The following is a 19,944-nucleotide window of genomic DNA, read 5'->3' on the forward strand; positions in this document are numbered from 1 at the left end:
TTCACTAAAAAGTTATGTCAGATGATGAATGAACCATGGGGAAAAAAGTTATAGAAAAAAAAATATATGTAAAAAAAGATTTTATTTTTGGGTAGCGTGACTCACGCTTCCAATATTTTGTTTTCTGTTTGCTGAGAACATGTGCTTTGCCTAAAAATACTGACCAATCAAATTCATGTCACTATGCTTATAGCCACGCCCAAACAAGTGCAGCAACAGTTTGACACTGGAGCGCTGTCCACGCTTTTTTTTAAACGCACGAAATGCACGGGATTTGAGAGGAGTTTTGCGCTTGGCATTTTCCAAATAAGGATATCCTACTATGAGTACTACGCTGGAATACTACAATGAATTTTGAAACGGCTACACTGGCTTCGTCTTTCCTGATCGAAAGGGGGTGTATTGTTGATAATTGTAGATAATAGACTCTGCATTTTAATGGTCAAATGGCGATTTCGGTATAAAAATGTAGACAAGGACCTTTAACACTGTGTTGTGTTGTTATAACACTGTTTTGTGTTGTGTTGTGTTAACTGTTTTGTGTCGTGTTAACACTGTTGTGGTGTGTTAACACTGTTGGTGTATCATTTCAGGCCACACAGCGGTGCCAGGACACGTGTCACAAGCTGTATCAAGTTGTACAAGACACGCTCGTCAAATCGGTGGAACAACGGATGAATAACTCGTGACTCTTATTATGTGAATTAAAACTTGTGACTTTTGTGATGTGAATAAATGTGTTGTGGAACAACAGAGAGAAAAAAATATTTGACTGTTTTATGATGTTAATAAATGTTAGGTGGCTCACTTGGGCTGCTGTTTTATGATGTGAATAAATGTTTGGTGGCTCACTTGGGCTGCTGTATTTTTAAGCCGCCTTTATGTAATAAAGGGGTTCACTAGATTTGCTCTGTTTGTTTGTCCGGGTTGCATTTTTTTGTCAGTTTGTTTTTTGGTCTACAGGTAAGACTTGTATCTCTGGTACTCAGGGGTCAATTGAGCTCAAATGTGGCGAGTAGCTTGAAATTGTTAGGCATAGGGTGTGTGCAAAACATTATGTTCCTAACGGTAGTCAAACGGAAGATAATAGCTTTTACCGCCTTTACAAACCCAGCCAGGGGAAAAAAACAAATTAAAGGTTTCACATGAGGAAGCGCGTCTCAACCTAACACTTGACGTCGAAGAAATGTGCAGTAAGCAATTTAGAATCCATTAACAGCTAGTGTGAGTTTTATTCATGAAGCATGGGTGTTTTCACGAAGCATATGGGTGTGTAAACTACTCAGATTATATATTTTTGAAGCCGTCTGAGCTGTTTTCCAAGACGTTTTCAAGTGAAGGTGCACGCGTACTTCTTGGTTTGAAACTCCTGAATCACTCGCACATTGATCGGTTTTGGGAATTCCCGTTGTGTCCTGATCTAAAAATAATGGATCCATAAAAAAAAATGTTATCTTGACCCCGTTAAGGTCAATGCTTGTTAGACTGGTTGTTGATCGATGTAAACACAGCAACAAACAGCTAGACCTTCTAAACAATGCACAACAACAAACATCGATAAACTGGCCGACCAAAAAGCAACACAAACAAACTTCGCAGTAATCAGAAAAACTGCACATGCAGAAAGATGTATGTTCAATCAAATATATTTTATCCCCGAGTACGCAGTAGGAGGGTCCAGCAGACTTTAATTGTGTGTCTGTGTATCTGTCTGTCTGTCTGTCTCGACTTAACAGCTTATTGCTGGGAAACTACTGGGCGCAGTTCTTTCAAAAGTTGATACACTAACTTGATAATAGGTCCGATTGATCGTATTAAAACTTCATAATGTTACCTGGGACCTAAGCGACCAGCCTCAGCCGAACACGTCACGGAGTGACGAGAAAAGCGTGATTTACAAGCCAGCCAGCGGGTGCGGGGATTTGGTCTCGGCAAAGAAACAACAATGCAGTGTTTGTCTCGGTGAGACTGAAAGAGAGACGAGAGAGAGCGACAGGGACACACAGTGACCAAAGTGATCCGGGTTCAATTCCCGGCATGGGCGGTCTATTTTTTTTTTTTTTTTTAATTCTTGTTTACTATTGTTTATTATGAACGTTTTAATGTTTTATTTTACTGTAATAGTTTTTTTTAATTGTGTAAAATAAATTTTTTTTTTTTTTTTTTTAAATCCAAGTGATCCGGGTTCGATTCCCGGCATGGGCGGTCTATTTTTTTTTTTTTTTTTTTTAATTCTTGTTTTACTCTAATAATTTTTTTTATAATTTTTTTTAATCCACGTGCACAAGACAAAAACTTTCATACTGGGGGAGCGTACTCGGGTCCAGCGCCAGCGTTTTTTATTTACTGTGCAACATTGTGAGAACTTTGTGCAACATTGTACATTGTGTTGTGTGCAACGGATGCTCCATGTGTTGTGTGCGACGGATGCTCCGTACGTTATACCCCACGCTGGTGACCCCCCTCCCCAGTGGCGGCGTTGTAACACATCGAGTGACACCCGTGTCCCGGCAGAGTGAAACAGCACTGTCAAAGACATCAATACAAAGTATATAGAGTGAAACAGCACTGTCAAACACATCAATACAAAGTATATAGAGTGAAACAGCACTGTCAAACACATCAATAATATATAGAGTGAAACAGCACTGTCAAACACATCAATACAAAGTATATAGAGTGAAACACATCAATAGTATATAGAGTGAAACAGCACTGTCAAACACATCAATACAAAGTATATAGAGTGAAACACATCAATAGTATATAGAGTGAAACAACACTGTCAAACACATCAATAATATATAGAGTGAAACAGCACTGTCAAACACATCAATAATATATATAGAGTGAAACAGCACTGTCAAACACATCAATAATATATATAGAGTGAAACAGCACTGTCAAACACATCAATAATATATAGAGTGAAATAGCACTGTCAAACACATCAATACAAAGTATATAGAGTGAAACAGCACTGTCAAACACATCAATAATATATATAGAGTGAAACAGCACTGTCAAACACATCAATACAAAGTATATAGAGTGAAACAGCACTGTCAAACACATCAATACAAAGTATATAGAGTGAAACACATCAATAATATATAGAGTGAAACAGCACTGTCAAACACATCAATACAAAGTATATAGAGTGAAACAGCACTGTCAAACACATCAATAATATATATAGAGTGAAACAGCACTGTCAAACACATCAATAATATATATAGAGTGAAACAGCACTGTCAAACACATCAATACAAAGTATATAGAGTGAAACAGCACTGTCAAACACATCAATACAAAGTATATAGAGTGAAACAGCACTGTCAAACACATCAATACAAAGTATATAGAGTGAAACAGCACTGTCAAACACATCAATACAAAGTATATAGAGTGAAACAGCACTGTCAAACACATCAATAATATATAGAGTGAAATAGCACTGTCAAACACATCAATACAAAGTATATAGAGTGAAACAGCACTGTCAAACACATCAATAATATATAGAGTGAAACAGCACTGTCAAACACATCAATACAAAGTATATAGAGTGAAACAGCACTGTCAAACACATCAATAATATATAGAGTGAAACAGCACTGTCAAACACATCAATACAAAGTATATAGAGTGAAACACATCAATAATATATAGAGTGAAACAGCACTGTCAAACACATCAATACAAAGTATATAGAGTGAAACAGCACTGTCAAACACATCAATAATATATATAGAGTGAAACAGCACTGTCAAACACATCAATAATATATAGAGTGAAATAGCACTGTCAAACACATCAATACAAAGTATATAGAGTGAAACAGCACTGTCAAACACATCAATAATATATATAGAGTGAAACAGCACTGTCAAACACATCAATATATATATAGAGCTAAACAGCACTGTCAAACACATCAATATGAATATATAGAGCTAAACATGCACTGTCAAACACATCAATATAATATATAGAGTGAAACAGCACTGTCAGCACTGTCAAACACATCAATAATATATAGAGTGAAACAGCACTGTCAAACACATCAATATAATATATAGAGCTAAACAGCACTGTCAAACACATCAATATAATATATAGAGCTAAACAGCACTGTCAAACACATCAATAATATATAGAGTGAAACAGCACTGTCAAACACATCAATATAATATATAGAGCTAAACAGCACTGTCAAACACATCAATATAATATATAGAGTGAAACAGCACTGTCAAACACATCAATATAATATATAGAGTGAAACAGCACTGTCAAACACATCAATATAATATATAGAGCTAAACAGGCACTGTCAAACACATCAATATAATATATAGAGCTAAACATGCACTGTCAAACACATGGGGTTGACACGTGCCTCGACCTTGTGTCTTGACCGTATGTGGTTTTTTTCTTCCACCCTGGCTTGCCCCACGGACTCTGAATTTTGATCGTGATTTCAACAATATGTAATCTACCTTCGCCATGGCTTTATCAGTCTGTTCGATAAACATACATGGTTTACGGAACAGGACAAAACGCAAAACTATTTTTCATAATCTTAAAAAGAATGGATTTGATATTGTATGTTTGCAGGAAACCTACATAACAGACAGTGACGTTGAACAGTGGGAAAGGGAATGGGGAGGGAAAATCTTCCACGTTTCCTCTACCAGCCATAGTCTTGGACAAGTCATTTTAGTGAAAAAATCCTTTGCTTATGACGTTGCATGTGTTGTAAAATCTAAAAGAGTGCTTGAATTGGAAATCCACGCAGATGAAGAAAGTATATATATTTTTAACGTCTACAGTCCAAATGAAGTTCATGAGAAAAGGCTTTTTTACGAATTCCTCTCCAACTGTCTAAATGAGCGAATTTATGAGAAAAAAATTGTCTGTGGAGATTTTAATTGTGTACTTGATAATCAATTAGATATCATAAGCGGCGGAAAGCATAACAACACAGATGTTGAAATGTTTAAGACGATGTTGACTAAATGTGCATTAAACGATTTGTGGCGTTTGGCACATGGAGACGACAAGGAGTTTACATGGTACCGGAAAACTCCTTTCATAGCAAGAAGATTGGATTATATACTTGTGTCGGATAACATTTTAAATCGTGCACATGAGTGCGAAATTCAATCCGTTGCCCAGAGCGACCATAGAATGGTTAGAATGAAATACAGTCTGACTCATATGGAGAGAGGCCCGTCATACTGGAAATTTAACGACAGTTTATTGAAAGATAGAGTGTTTGTTGAAGGTTTAAACACCTTTTTGGAGAATTATGACAACGAGTATCTTGATTTTGATTCACAAGTTAAATGGGACCTATGTAAAATAAAAATTAAAGAATTTTCTATTGACTATTGTAAATGTAAAAAACGGCAAACAGTTGTAGACCAACAACAAATGCAAAAGGATTTGAATCAATTAGATAAACAGATATCCATGCACCCTGAAAATTCAACATTTATTGTTGAAAAGGAAAAATTAAAAGCAAAGTTGGAAATATATGATATTCAAAAGGCAAAGAGTGCTCAAATTCGATCCCGTGAAAAATATATCGAAGAAGGTGAAAAGAATACAAAATATTTTCTAAATATGGAAAAAGTGAAAGCTAATTTAAAATGTATGGACAGATTAATTGATGAAAATGGCTCTCAGATAACGACGCAAAAAGGTATTTTACAGGAGCAAGTGAGATTTTACAATAACGTGTTTGATAAAAATGGGAATTTTGTTGAGGAGGATGCTGAAAGTAAAGTTCTTAATTTAAATATTCCTCAGTTAAATGACGAACACAAATATGTTTTGGAAACTGATTTTACCGTGTTAGAAATCGGCAGGGCGCTGTATCTATTAAAAAATGGTTCGTCACCAGGTTTAGACGGATTGACTACAAGTTTCATGAAATTTTTTTGGCCTAAAGTAAAAAATATGGTGGTTAATTCCCTTCAAAATGCATTTAGAGTCGGTGAATTGTCAGATACTCAGAAAAGAGCAGTTATCACGTTAATTCATAAGGGTAAAGATTTGCCGAGAGATAGCCTTAAGAATTGGAGACCTATATCTGTAACCAATACAGATTATAAAATGCTGGCAAAATGTTTATCGCAGCGCTTATCTGGTGTTATTTCTGACCTCGTGTCGGAAGATCAGACAGGATTTATTAAGGGAAGAAAGGCAAGTAACTTGATTAGATTAATCGATGATGTCATTAATTACGCAAATGAAAGAAATCAACCCGGTATATTACTTGCCCTTGACTACGCCCGAGCCTACGATTCCATCTCAAAAGACTATGTGGTCTGGTCCTTTAAAAAATTTGGTTTTGGCGAAAAATTTGTGAAATGGATTAAAGTTCTAATGACAAACACCACGAGCTGCATAAATTATATGGGCTGGATTTCGGAAGAAATAAGTGTGAATTCCGGAATCCGTCAGGGATGTCCCCTCTCACCTTTGGCCTTCGTGCTTGCTGTAGAATTATTAGCAATCAAAATCCGAAGTCACCCCAATATTAAAGGATTTGCCTTACCAGATGTAGATTTTGCAGAACAAACATCGCGTATCCTGAAACTGGCTATGTACGCCGATGATATAACTGTTTTACTTCAAGATAAAAACGACATGGAAACGGTTTTGGAAATCATTGATGATTTCTCCAATATATCTCGCTTAAAATTAAATAAAAGTAAAACGGAAGCAATGTGGTTGGGATCGCGTAAAAACTGTCAAGAGAAATATTGCGATATTAAATGGAATACCCAGGTTAAAATCATGGGAATTATTTTTAAAAATGACATCCCGGCCTCTGAAATTATGGAAAATTGGTCCAAAAGACTTGAAAAAGTTGAACAAATCATTTGCAGATGGTCAAGAAGGAATTTAAGTATAAGCGGCAAATTGTGTATTATTAAGTCCTTCTTAGTTTCACAATTTGTTTACGCTATGCAGGCGCTTCTTGCCCCTGTTAAAGTTCTCGATAAGCTGAATACTATTTTGTTCAGATTTCTCTGGAAAAGGAAGTATTCAAATACAAAAGCCTTTGAAAAAGTTAAACGAAATGTATTGTGTAATGTGGTGGAAGAAGGTGGTATTAACATGATAAACGTCCACGATATGCAGACTTCTTTTTTACTCACATGGGCAGCAAAACTTCAACAACAAAAATATGAACCGTGGACAACGATTCCATTAAGTCTTTATCAGGTATTGGGAAGAAATTTACTTTGTTTTAAAGCCACAACACCACTAAAACTGTTTCAAGGTATTGAATGCATTCGATCAAACTTTTGGAAAGAAGTTCTCTTAAAATGGATCCATAATAAAGCATTGATTTATGAGAGAGAAGATCGCTTTGGTGATCAATGTTTATGGAACAATATAAATGTGATGTATAAAAATAAAAGCTTATATTTTAAAAAATGGATAGAAGCACACTTAGATACGGTGAAAGATATTTGGGATAACGGAGATATGATTCCTTTTAACCAGCTGTGCACAAAGATAGGATACAGTCCCTCTAGATTTTTTGAGTACGGCGCAATGAAGACCGCTGTGCGAGCGCTTGCACTTCACAAAAACACAGCCAGCCCGCGAGCAGGCGAACACAATAATGACCTTGACACGCGGAACCCTGTGATCACTAACCCTTCCGCGAGAAAGTTTCGCATACTGATAGTCCAGTCTAAAGCGAGCGAGCCTTGCGCTGTTACATTTTGGTTACATAAATATCAGGTTAAACTAGATCACAATTATTGGCTGTTAGCAAGCGAATGTACAAAAGAAGAAAGATTGAGATTGTTACAATGGAAAATTTTACATAATATTTATCCCACGAATATATTATTAAATAAAATGAAAATTAGAGAAACAAAATTATGTACATTTTGTAAACACATTGATTATGTTGAACACTTTTTTTGGCAGTGTGAGAAGTTGACGTGCTTTTGGGAAAATGTTGTCCATTATATTTTTAGAAATACAGGATTAAATGTGCACCTCTCAGAACACGATATCTTGTTTGGTTATCAACCTAATAATATATGCCAAAATAATAAGGTAATTAATCACATTATTTTGATTGCAAAAATGTGTATTAGTAAATATAAGTATGGTGATAGATACGATTTGAATAGTATATTGGAAAATGAAATGTACATTAGAAGATTGTGAGTACTGTATAAGTCGAGACGAGGTGAAGTTTGTTCATGGAACGTTTGATAATTTGAAGGAAAAAAAAAAAAAAAAAAAAAAAAAAGTATACATTATAAATGATACCACCACCATCATTACCCACCCCCACCCCCGCCTCTCTCTCTCTCTCTCTCTCTCTCTCTCTCTCTCTCTCTCTCTCTCTCTTTCTTCCTCTCTCTCATTCTCTCTCTCTCTCTCTCTCTCTCTCTCTCTCTCTCTCTCTCTCTCTCTCTCTCTCTCTCTCTCTCTCTCTCTCTCTCTCTCTCGTCTGTCTGTTATGTCTTAATGTTGTATATATATTTATACTTGCCATTTATGATACATGTTGAAGGATGAATGATGATACATTGTAGACGGATGCATGTTACGGATTAAAAGCCCCACAATGATGTGCTTGGCAAATACAAAAAAAAAAAAAAAAAAAAAAAAAAATATATATAATATATAGAGCTAAACATGCACTGTCAAACACATCAATATAATATATAGAGCTAAACATGCACTGTCAAACACATCAATATAATATATAGAGCTAAACAGCACTGTCAAACACATCAATAATATATATAGAGTGAAACAGCACTGTCAAACACATCAATAATATATAGAGTGAAACAGCACTGTCAAACACATCAATATAATATATAGAGCTAAACAGCACTGTCAAACACATCAATATAATATATAGAGTGAAACAGCACTGTCAAACACATCAATACAAAGTATATAGAGTGAAACACATCAATATAATAACCCAAATTAAAGCATTAATTCCTGTGTCATTTAATTAAAACTGTATATGCCAAAGATCACCTTTTGGATTAAATATTTCTTTTACAGGGATCACGTGACCGCCGCTCAAGTAAGTGTACCCTCAAAATCGACCAGACAAAAACGGAAGAGCCGAATGAAAAATCGACAAAAAATCACAATAGGCAAAACTTTGCAACTTTCACATACGAGAAGAAAGTCAAACCAATTATCTACCCTGAACAGATTATTTTGTTTTGCTACCTTGCGTATTTCGCGTGCTATGCTATTCCTACTGGTGCAGGTGTCGATCGCAAGAGCGGTCAAAAACGGAACCTTTTACGTCAATTTTTATGGCAAGCGATTCACAGAGCGCGGCGCGTTGTGCAGCGCAGCGATTCCCAGAGCGCGGCTATTGCTCTCACCAGCGCAGATTGTTGACGCGCTTTATTTTTGTACATGCATGATTATCAGCAACATTTTACACTCTTTCTTTGGACACTCAAAAGCAACTTCAGGGCCGCAAGACTACAAAATTGCACTTTCTGCAGACTGAATATACGCGTTCAAATCAACCGGAAAAAAACCCACTGAAAAAACGGTCTGCGCATGCGCGAATTCCAAAATGGCTGCTGAAGTATTAACTGGTGTGACACCGATTAACAGTTCCGCGGCACTGTACTCGGATAATTGTTTAAAAACGTCATCCCAGTTTAAAAACTCAGCTCCTTTCCATATAGTAGAAACCATGCAATGACATGTTATGACTGCCAAGTATTCAAGGCCGGTGTCACGAACTGAAAACTCTGCCTGAACAATCCTTCTCATTGCGGTCAATGCGCATGCGCTAACATGGGGAGATTAATCAGGTCGTGAACAACCTAACCCTAACCCTTACCCTTAACCTAATCCTAACCCTAATCCTAACCCTAACCCGAACCCTAACCCATGGTTCGATCGGTCAAAGGGTCGCATTTTGTAAGTCCAAGATTGGCGCATGCGCATTGACCGCAATGAGAAGGATTGTTCAGCAGAGGTAGGCACGTTTTTCGGCGCATTATGGTGAATTCAGTTGAAAGAGTGAGAGAGAGAGAATGGAGCTCTGTTTTTCGTTTCTCAAAAAGATCAGATAGATGTAGCTGTTGTAAACTTTGCGATTGTGAAGGAAATGTATCGGCAGAATACATCGCGCGTCGTGAATCGCAGCGCTCCTCGTAGCGCCGCGCGTTGTAAATCGCAACGCTGCACAACGCGCCGCGCGCTGTGAATCCACTTCGAATTTTTATGGGTATCATGTCAAAAAGCGCTACATCATGTTCGCAATGACTTGGTGGATTGCTTTGAAACTTTCAGAATATTTTACCAACATACTAGAAATACTTCGTGCGAAAGTTTGGATCGTTACGGTTTTTTATCCAGATGTGACGCAATGTTTCGGAAAATGTTGTTAGACTTGTCGTCCAAAAAAATTCATGACTTTGCATATCTACAGATAAATGATTGATACAGATTCTGTCTAAGTTTCATTTGCGTGTAGCTACTGGCGTTAATTTGCTAGTCAGTCATGCAAACTCATGAGGAAAAAATGGAACGTTCACGCTGTTTCGCGCTTACAGCTGTTATCGCTGCGTGCCTCTTAAAACATGCTACGGTCACGCTTGGCTGGGCATCCCTGTGGCACCAGAATCATCGCTTAAATATGTAGCGTGTTTACTGGTCCAACAAATCTGCGTCAGTGCTTGATTTACTTATTGGGAGTGACATGCATTGAAAGATCGTAAAGATTGTCAATATATTGTCCTGATGTACGCTCAAGAGAGATCAAATGTTTTGATAGATCGTAAAGATTGTCAACATGTTGTTCTGATGTATGCTTAAAGGCACAATAAGCCTCCCGCCGTAAACCATCACAGAGCTCCCCAAGCGCCGTCTACATACAGTACAAGCATACTTCCATTTGAACGCTCACCGAACGGGAACATCCTGGCTGCTTTCTGTCGAGCGTGAGAAATTTTCAAAGAATTTATTTTTGTGGACTTGCTCCTCTACAACAATGGCGCCTCGTTTTGGTGCTGGACGGCTGTTATGAAGATTCAACTATACCGGAAATCAGTCACGCCCGGACAGTAAGCCTCCCGTAAACCATCACAGATACTGTCAGGCTTTTACACACAGTACAAACACCCTTCCATTTGAACGCTCACCAAACGGGAACATCCTAGGTGCCCTACGTAAAGAGCGAGCAATTTTTAAAGAATTAATTTTGCAGCATGATTGTCTCGAACACTTTTTGGACCCATCCTGAACTCAGGTCAACTGAAATGAGTTACTTCCCTTCGGGTCTGATTCTATCGATGTTAACTGGCCATAGCCGTGGATCGATGATTATCAGAATGTTTTTGGACCGTGGTGCGTTTTTGCGCTAGACCTAACTTTTAAAATCTAAATAATAAATTGACAGCTTGTTACACAAACATTCTTTAATCATAAAAGAATTCTTTTTTCATCAAGACAAGATCAGTACAATTCGAAGTTGTGAAAGTTTGAAAAAAGAAAAGCCCGGAAGCAGGGTCACGCAAGGGTCGTAGCAGGCGACGGTTTATGCATATCGCCGATCCTCTCAACAGTCAAAAGCCATCGCTAGAGTTCTTGTGAACCACAGCCGTTTGTTTCGTGCATAAAAACGTGCTATTGTAGATAAGCTCACATCGAGTCGCATTCAAATGACTAACTGACGACTACATTGTGAAAAAGGGAAACTGGATCACAAGGGTTCACGATGGCTCAGGGGTAAGATAAACCACGCAAAAATAAATTCTTTAAAAATTGTTCGCTCTTTACGGACTCCTAGGATGTTCTCAATCGGTGAGTGTTTAAATGAAAGGGTGTTTGTACTGTGTGTAAAAGCCTGACCGTATCTGTGATGGTTTACGGGAGGCTTACTGTGCCTTTAAGTGAGATCAAATGTTTTGATAAATCGTAAAGATTATCATTATTGTTTATCTGGCAAATGACGAACAATTCTTTGCAAAGTGAACCATGGAACTGCCTCTGTCGAAGATGAGTTGTGATTTTTTGTCAACTTGTGTGAAGTAGTTAGATGTTGATAGGAGATATGATTGTTGGTATTGGAACGATTGTGTGGAATGTGTATTTTAGAACTTATTATTTTTAGAGAAATATTGTATTAGTCATTTGATGTTGGTTGTTTTTGTGTGAAAGTTTTGAAATGATTGTTTGAGGATGGAGAATATTATGTTCTTTGAAGGTCAAACATTTTTTTTAATTTTTCTAATTCTGGCATGTCGCCAGGAGCCGACAGTCTTAGTTGGGGAGGATGTGAGCTTGTGACTGAGCGACAGTTACGGTACACATGTACTTTTGCGCATCCGTGAACTTGAGGACTCATGGTACATCTGTGCTATCGAGGATTCAAACCTGTACTATCGGGGATCCATTAAGGTTTCCGAGACTGTGTTTTGTCTGTATTGAAATGGTCTGGCGGAAGAGCCGATCCTTTAATTTGCATAGGTAAAATGATCGCTTTTCGCCGTACCCGACACCCCTCTGAGTTGAATTTGTTTTGACCTTGTGACGTAGGAACGCGGGATGTTGTGGGCTGGGGCCTTCACTTTCGCTGATGCTTTGAGCGGAACAGACCTGTGTCTGGTGAGCGGTCGCGTGGCAAGGTTTGCTACGGGCAGAAAGGAAACAGTAATGTGACGTGCATTCTGTGATTTACAGAATGGCAGAGGGGTTCAGTAGACGGGGTTTCAGTTAGGTTTCGTAGATTGGATTTAGTTAGGGTTTGTTAGATTTTTTTTTGGGGGGGGGATTGTTTTTAGGTTGCTTACCTAAATGTTTTAACATAGAGGGGAGAATCGAGACGAGGGTCGTGGTGTATGTGTGTGTGTGTGTGTGTGTGTGTGTGTGTGTGTGTGTGTGTGTGTGTCTGTGTGTCTGTGTGTGTGTGTGTGTGTGTAGAGCGATTCAGAGTAAACTACTGGACCGATCTTTATGAAATTTTTCATGCGAGTTCCTGGGTATGATATCCCCAGACTTTTTTTTCATTTTTTTGATAAATGTCTTTGATGACGTCATATCCGGCATTTTGTAAAAGTTGAGGCGGCACTGTCACACCCTCATATTTCAATCAAATTGATTGAAATTTTGGCCAAGCAATCTTCGACGAAGGCCGGACTTTGGTATTGCATTTCAGCTTGGAGGCTTACAAATTAATTAATGACTTTGGTCATTAAAAATCTGAAAATTGCATTTAAAATGTGTTTTTTATAAAACGATCCAAAATTACATTTATCGTATTCTTCATCGTTATCTGATTCCAAAAACATATAAATATGTTATATTCGGATTAAAAACAAGCTCTGAAAATTAAAAATATAAAAATTATGATTAAAATTAACTTTCCGAAATCGATTTAAAAAGAATTTCATCTTATTCCTTGTCCGTTCCTGATTCCAAAAACATATAGATATGATCTGTTTGGATTAAAAACACGTTCAGAGAGTTAAAAAGAATAGAGATATAAACAAGTCGCGTAAGGCGAAATTACTACATTAATTTTAGTCAAGCTGTGGAACTCACAGAATGAAATTGAACGTAGTCCGCCGCTAGTGCAAAAGGCAGTGAAAGTGACGAGCCTGTTTGGCGCGGTAGCGGTTGCGCTGTGCTTCATAGCACGCTTTACTGTACCTCTCTTCGTTTTAACTTTATGAGCGTGTTTTTAATCCAAACATATCATATCTATATGTTTTTGGAATCAGGAACCGACAAGGAATAAGATGAAAGTGTTTTTAAATTGATTTCGAAAATTTAATTTTGATCATAATTTTAATTTTTTTTAATTTTCAGAGCTTGTTTTTAATCCAAATATAACATATTTATATGTTTTTGGAATCAAAAAATGATGAAGAAAAAGATGAACGTAAATTTGGATCATTTTATAAAAAAAAAAATTTTGTACAATTTTAAGATTTTTAATGACCAAAGTCATCAATTAATTTTTAAGCCACCAAGCTGAAATGCAATACCGAAGTCCGGCCTTCGTCGAAGATTGCTTGGCCAAAATTTCAATCAATTTGATTGAAAAATGGGGGTCAGTGTGACAGTGCCGCCTCAACTTTTACAAAAAGCCGGATATGACGTCATCAAAGACATTTATCGGAAAAATTTCATAAAGATCGGTCCAGTAGTTTACTCTGAATCGCTCTACACACACACACGCACACACACACACACACACACAAACACACACACACACACACATACATTCACCACGACCCTCGTCTCATTCCCCCTCCATAAAAAAGCGTGCTATCCTCCTCAGCGCAACCGCTACCGCGCTTTTATGGATTGTTAATTTCACTGCCTTTGCCACGAGCAGTGGACAGACGATGCTACGAGTGTACGGTCTTGCGGAACAAATGCAATGCGTTCAGTTTCATTCTGTGAGTTCGACTGAGCTTGACTAAATGTTGTATTTTCGCCTTACGCGACTTGTTTTTAGACTTCGTTTGTTTAGATTAGAGTTTCATCGGGTCTTTTGATTTTTTAGACTATATTTCTAGAGTGGGGATCTAGAGTGTAGTTTTAAAGCATAGTTTTAGAGTGGGGATCTAGAGTATAGTTTTAGAGTGGGGATCTAGAGTATAGCGGTTTTAGAGTAAAGGATTTAGAGTATTGTTTTGGTTTGTTCTAGTTTTAGAGAGTAGAACACATTGGAAGTTTTGTATTGAAGGTAAACCCCCGTTTTCCCACACATTTCCCATCACCATCATTTGGAAATTAAAGAATCTATTAATTTAACATGTGTCAGCTTGTTTTGATTGTTTGAGTTTGGAGAGAAAGGGGCACTCGGTTACAAATATATAGAGTGAAACACGGCACTGTCAAACACATTAATAATATATCGAGTGAAACAGCACTGTCAAACACAGCAATAGAAAGTATCATTAAGGGCAGGAGCTACCTTATAATACACCGTTTTTCTCTTCAAGTCATTTGACCACAACATTCATGAAACAGAACTGTTTGTGTAAAAAATTGGTGTGCATTTGCTTCAATGTATGAAGAATAGAATAATAGTATATGATCAAAAACAAATTTGCTTTTAGTTTTAGATTGACTCTGTAAAAACTATTAAATAAAAAAATAAGCAAAGCGATGAATCGAAACATGTTAGTTCATGAATGACAAGATAATTTCAAAACTATTCATCAGAATGATTTCAACTTTAGAAGAAAAGTTTTAGACATGATGATAAATATTTTGAAAGGCTAAGGTCAAGAAAAAAGTTACAGTCATACAAATGTTGACTTTGTGGGTACAAAATGTATGAAAACTGGAAAATTTGTATCTCTTGAACTTTTAAACAAAAGATCTATCATCATGTCTAAAACATTTCTGCTCAAGTTGAAATCATTCTGATGAATAGTTTGGAAATGATCTTGTCATCCATGAACTAACATGTTTGGATTCATAGCTTTGCTTATTTATTTTTTTTAATAGTTTTTACAAAGTCAATCTAAAACCAAATTTGTGTTTGATCATATACTATTATTCTGGCGGGGTAAAAAACGGTCATACACGTAAAATTCCACTCGTGCAAAAACACGAGTGTACGTGGGAGTTTCAGCCCACGAACGCAGAAGAAGAAGAAGATACTATTATTCTACATACATTGAAGCAAATGCACACCACATTTCAACACAAACTGTGTAGCTTTCTTAAGGTAGATAGCTCCTTTCCTTCAATACATGACTAGCTAGCTCCTCCCCTTCAATACATGACTAGCTCCTCCCCTTCAATACATGACTAGCTAGCTCTTCCCCTTCAATACATGACTAGCTCCTCCCCTTCAATACATGACTAGCTAGCTCTTCCCCTTCAATACATGACTAGCTCCTCCCCTTCAATACATGACTATAGCTCCTCCCCTTCAATACATGACTAGCTAGCTCCTCCCCTTCAATACATGACTAGCTCCTCCCCTTCAATACAAGACTAGCTCCTCCCCTTCAATATATGACTAGCTCCTCCCCTTCAATATATGACTAGCTCCTCCCCTTCAATATATGACTAGCTCCTCCCCTTCAATACATGACTAGCTCCTCCCCTTCAATACATGACTAGCTCCTCCCCTTCAATACATGACTAGCTCCTCCCCTTCAATACAAGACTAGCTCCTCCCCTTCAATATATGACTAGCTCCTCCCCTTCAATATATGACTAGCTCCTCCCCTTCAATATATGACTAGCTCCTCCCCTTCAATACATGACTATAGCTCCTCCCCTTCAATACATGACTAGCTAGCTCCTCCCCTTCAATACATGACTAGCTCCTCCCCTTCAATACATGACTAGCTCCTCCCCTTCAATACATGACTATAGCTCCTCCCCTTCAATACATGACTAGCTAGCTCCTCCCCTTCAATACATGACTAGCTCCTCCCCTTCAATACAAGACTAGCTACTCCCCTTCAATACATGACTAGCTCCTCCCCTTCAATACATGACTAGCTAGCTCCTCCCCTTCAATACATGACTAGCTAGCTCCTCCCCTTCAATACATGACTAGCTCCTCCCCTTCAATACATGACTAGCTAGCTCCTCCCCTTCAATACATGACTAGCTCCTCCCCTTCAATACATGACTAGCTCCTCCCCTTCAATACATGACTAGCTAGCTCCTCTCCTTCAATACATGACTATAGCTCCTCCCCTTCAATACATGACTAGCTAGCTCCTCCCCTTCAATACATGACTAGCTCCTCCCCTTCAATACATGACTAGCTAGCTCCTCCCCTTCAATACATGACTAGCTAGCTCCTCCTCTTCAATACATGACTAGTCCTTACAATCCTCATTTGAAGTCAGAAAGTGAAGCCTGCAGTTGGTAACATGTTAAAATGGTGACAATGACGACAATGTTGATGACAATGACGATGATGACTCACTTGGAAGCCGTGTGCGCAGTCCTTGGCGGAGTCCAGACAGGGGAAGTGACGCAGGTTGGGGCGCCCCCTACGGTGTGGGGCCAGCACATAGTCACAGCTAGGGTCCACTTTAGTCGGCGCCCAGTTGTCAGGGCAACCGTCTGAAATCATTCACACACAGTTAGTTGTCAGGGCAACCGTCTGAAATCATTCACACACAGTTAGTTGTTAGGACAACCATCTGAAATTATTCACACACAGTTAGTTGTCAGGACAACCATCTGAAATTATTCACACACAGTTAGTTGTCAGGACAACCATCTGAAATCATTGACATGCAGTCACTGAGTCAGTGCAGCTTTAAGCTCTGTCCAAACATCTTCTTCAGTCTCGAGAAATCACAGTTGTCAAACATTGTCCAATTTCACTTAGGTCTTCATTTGTTTGTTCTATAAAAACTCCTGATGCTTTGTTTCACAGATGGAGTTACTTAATGCAAAATGTCATCTCATCAAGTTATTGTCATATGTTACACTTTGAAATATTTTGCGGTTACTTACATACTTTACTGTGTGAAATAATTGCAGTTACTTACATACTTTACGGTGTGAAATAATAGCGGTTACTTACATACTTTACTGTGTGAAATAAATGCAGTTACTTACATACTTTACGGTGTGAAATAAATGCAGTTACTTACATACTTTACTGTGTGAAATGCAGTTACTTACATACTTTACTGTGTGAAATAATAGCGATTACTTACATACTTTATGTTGTGAAATGCAGTTACTTACATACTTTACAGTGTGAAATGCAGTTACTTACATACTTTACGGTGTGAAATGCAGTTACTTACTTTACCGTCGGTGTGAAATGCAGTTACTTACATACTTTACTGTGTGAAATAAATGCAGTTACTTACATACTTTACAGTGTGAAATGCAGCTACTTACATACTTTACGGTGTGAAATAATTGCAGTTATTTACATACTTTACTGTGTGAAATAATTGCGTTTACTTACATACTTTATTACTGTGTGAAATAAATGCAGTTACTTAAATACTTTACAGTGTGAAATGCAGTTACTTACATACTTTACTGTGTGAAATAAATGCAGTTACTTACATACTTTACAGTGTCAAATAAATGCAGTTACTTACATACTTTACAGTGTGAAATGCAGTTACTTACATACTTTACGGTGTGAAATAATTGCAGTTACTTACATACTTTACGGTGTGAAATAATTGCAGTTACTAACATACTTTACTGTGTGAAATAAATGCAGTTACTTATATACTTTACGGTGTGAAATCGGTTGGCCTAGTGGAAAGGCGTCCGCCCCGTGATCGGGAGGTCGTGGGTTCGAACCCCGGCCAGGTCATACCTAAGACTTTAAAATTGGCAATCTAGTGGCTGCTCCGCCTGGCGTCTGGCATTATGGGGTTAGTGCTAGGACTGGTTGGTCCGGTGTCAGAATAATGTGACTGGGTGAGACATGAAGCCTGTGCTGCGACTTCTGTCTTGTGTGTGGCGCACGTTAAATGTCAAAGCAGCACCGCCCTGATATGGCCCTTCGTGGTCGGCTGGGCGTTAAACAAACAAACAAACAAACAAACAAACGGTGTGAAATAATTGCAGTTACTTACATACTTTATGGTGTGAAATGCTGTTACTTACATACTTTAAGGTGTGAAATAATTGCAGTTACTTACATACTTTACGGTGTGAAATGATTGCAGTTACTTACATACTTTACTGTGTGAAATGATTGCAGTTACTTACATACTTTACAGTGTGAAATGCAGTTACTTACATACTTTACGGTGTGAAATAATTGCAGTTATTTACATACTTTACTGTGTGAAATAATTGCGGTTACTTACATACTTTACTGTGTGAAATAAATGCAGTTACTTACATACTTTACAGTGTGAAATGCAGTTACTTACATACTTTACGGTGTGAAATAATTGCAGTTACTTACATACTTTACGGTGTGAAATAATTGCAGTTACTAACATACTTTAATTACGGTGTGAAATAATTGCAGTTACTTACATACTTTACGATGTGAAATAATTGCAGTTACTTACATACTTTACGGTGTGAAATGATTGCAGTTACTTACATACTTTACAGTGTGAAATGCAGTTACTTACATACTTTACGGTGTGAAATAATTGCAGTTACTTATATACTTTACGGTGTGAAATAATTGCAGTTACTCAGTACATACTTTACGGTGTGAAATAATTGCAGTTACTTACATACTTTACGGTGTGAAATGATTGCAGTTACTTACATACTTTACGGTGTGAAATGATTGCAGTTACTTACATACTTTACGGTGTGAAATGATTGCAGTTACTTACATACTTTACTGTGTGAAATAAATGCAGTTACTTACATACTTTACAGTGTAAAATGCAGTTACTTACATACTTTACGGTGTGAAATAATTGCAGTTACTAACATACTTTACGGTGTGAAATTATTGCAGTTACTTACATACTTTACGGTGTGAAATGATTGCAGTTAGTTACTTACATACTTTACGGTGTGAAATAATTGCAGTTACTAACATACTTTACGGTGTGAAATGATTGCAGTTACTTACATACTTTACGGTGTGAAATGATTGCAGTTACTTACATACTTTACGGTGTGAAATGCTTGCAGTTACTTACATACTTTACGGTGTGAAATTCAGTTACTTACATACTTTACGGTGTGAAATTCAGTTACTTACATACTTTACGGTGTGAAATGCAGTTACTTACATATACCTACGGTGTGAAATAATTGCAGTTACTTACATACTTTACGGTGTGAAATAATTGCAGTTACTTACATACTTTACAGTGTGAAATGCAGTTACTTACATGCGGCAGCCAGCCATCCCAGAAGACACAGGAGTAGGATGGTTTTCATCGTCACGCGGTTTACACGTCTCGCACACCGTCTGTGTTGTAGCCAAGTGATGGATGTACTTTTTCACACATA

At 37.6% G+C, this 19,944-nt stretch overlaps 1 protein-coding gene across 1 annotated transcript in view; it reads left to right on the forward strand.

Annotated features, from left to right (window-relative positions):
• The window catches only part of LOC138979355 (exosome complex component MTR3-like), a 38,519-nt gene extending 37,615 nt beyond the window's left edge, over positions 1–904 (forward strand). Inside the window, exon 9 of the mRNA XM_070352044.1 lies at positions 594–904. Coding sequence (XP_070208145.1) covers positions 594–689 — 96 coding nt within the window. The 3' untranslated portion in view covers positions 690–904. The remainder of the gene's footprint in view (positions 1–593) is intronic.
• Positions 905–19,944: the final 19,040 nt, after the last annotated feature.

Source organism: Littorina saxatilis, linkage group LG11 (assembly GCF_037325665.1).
Source record: "Littorina saxatilis isolate snail1 linkage group LG11, US_GU_Lsax_2.0, whole genome shotgun sequence".
In the NCBI taxonomy this organism is placed as follows: domain Eukaryota; kingdom Metazoa; phylum Mollusca; class Gastropoda; order Littorinimorpha; family Littorinidae; genus Littorina; species Littorina saxatilis.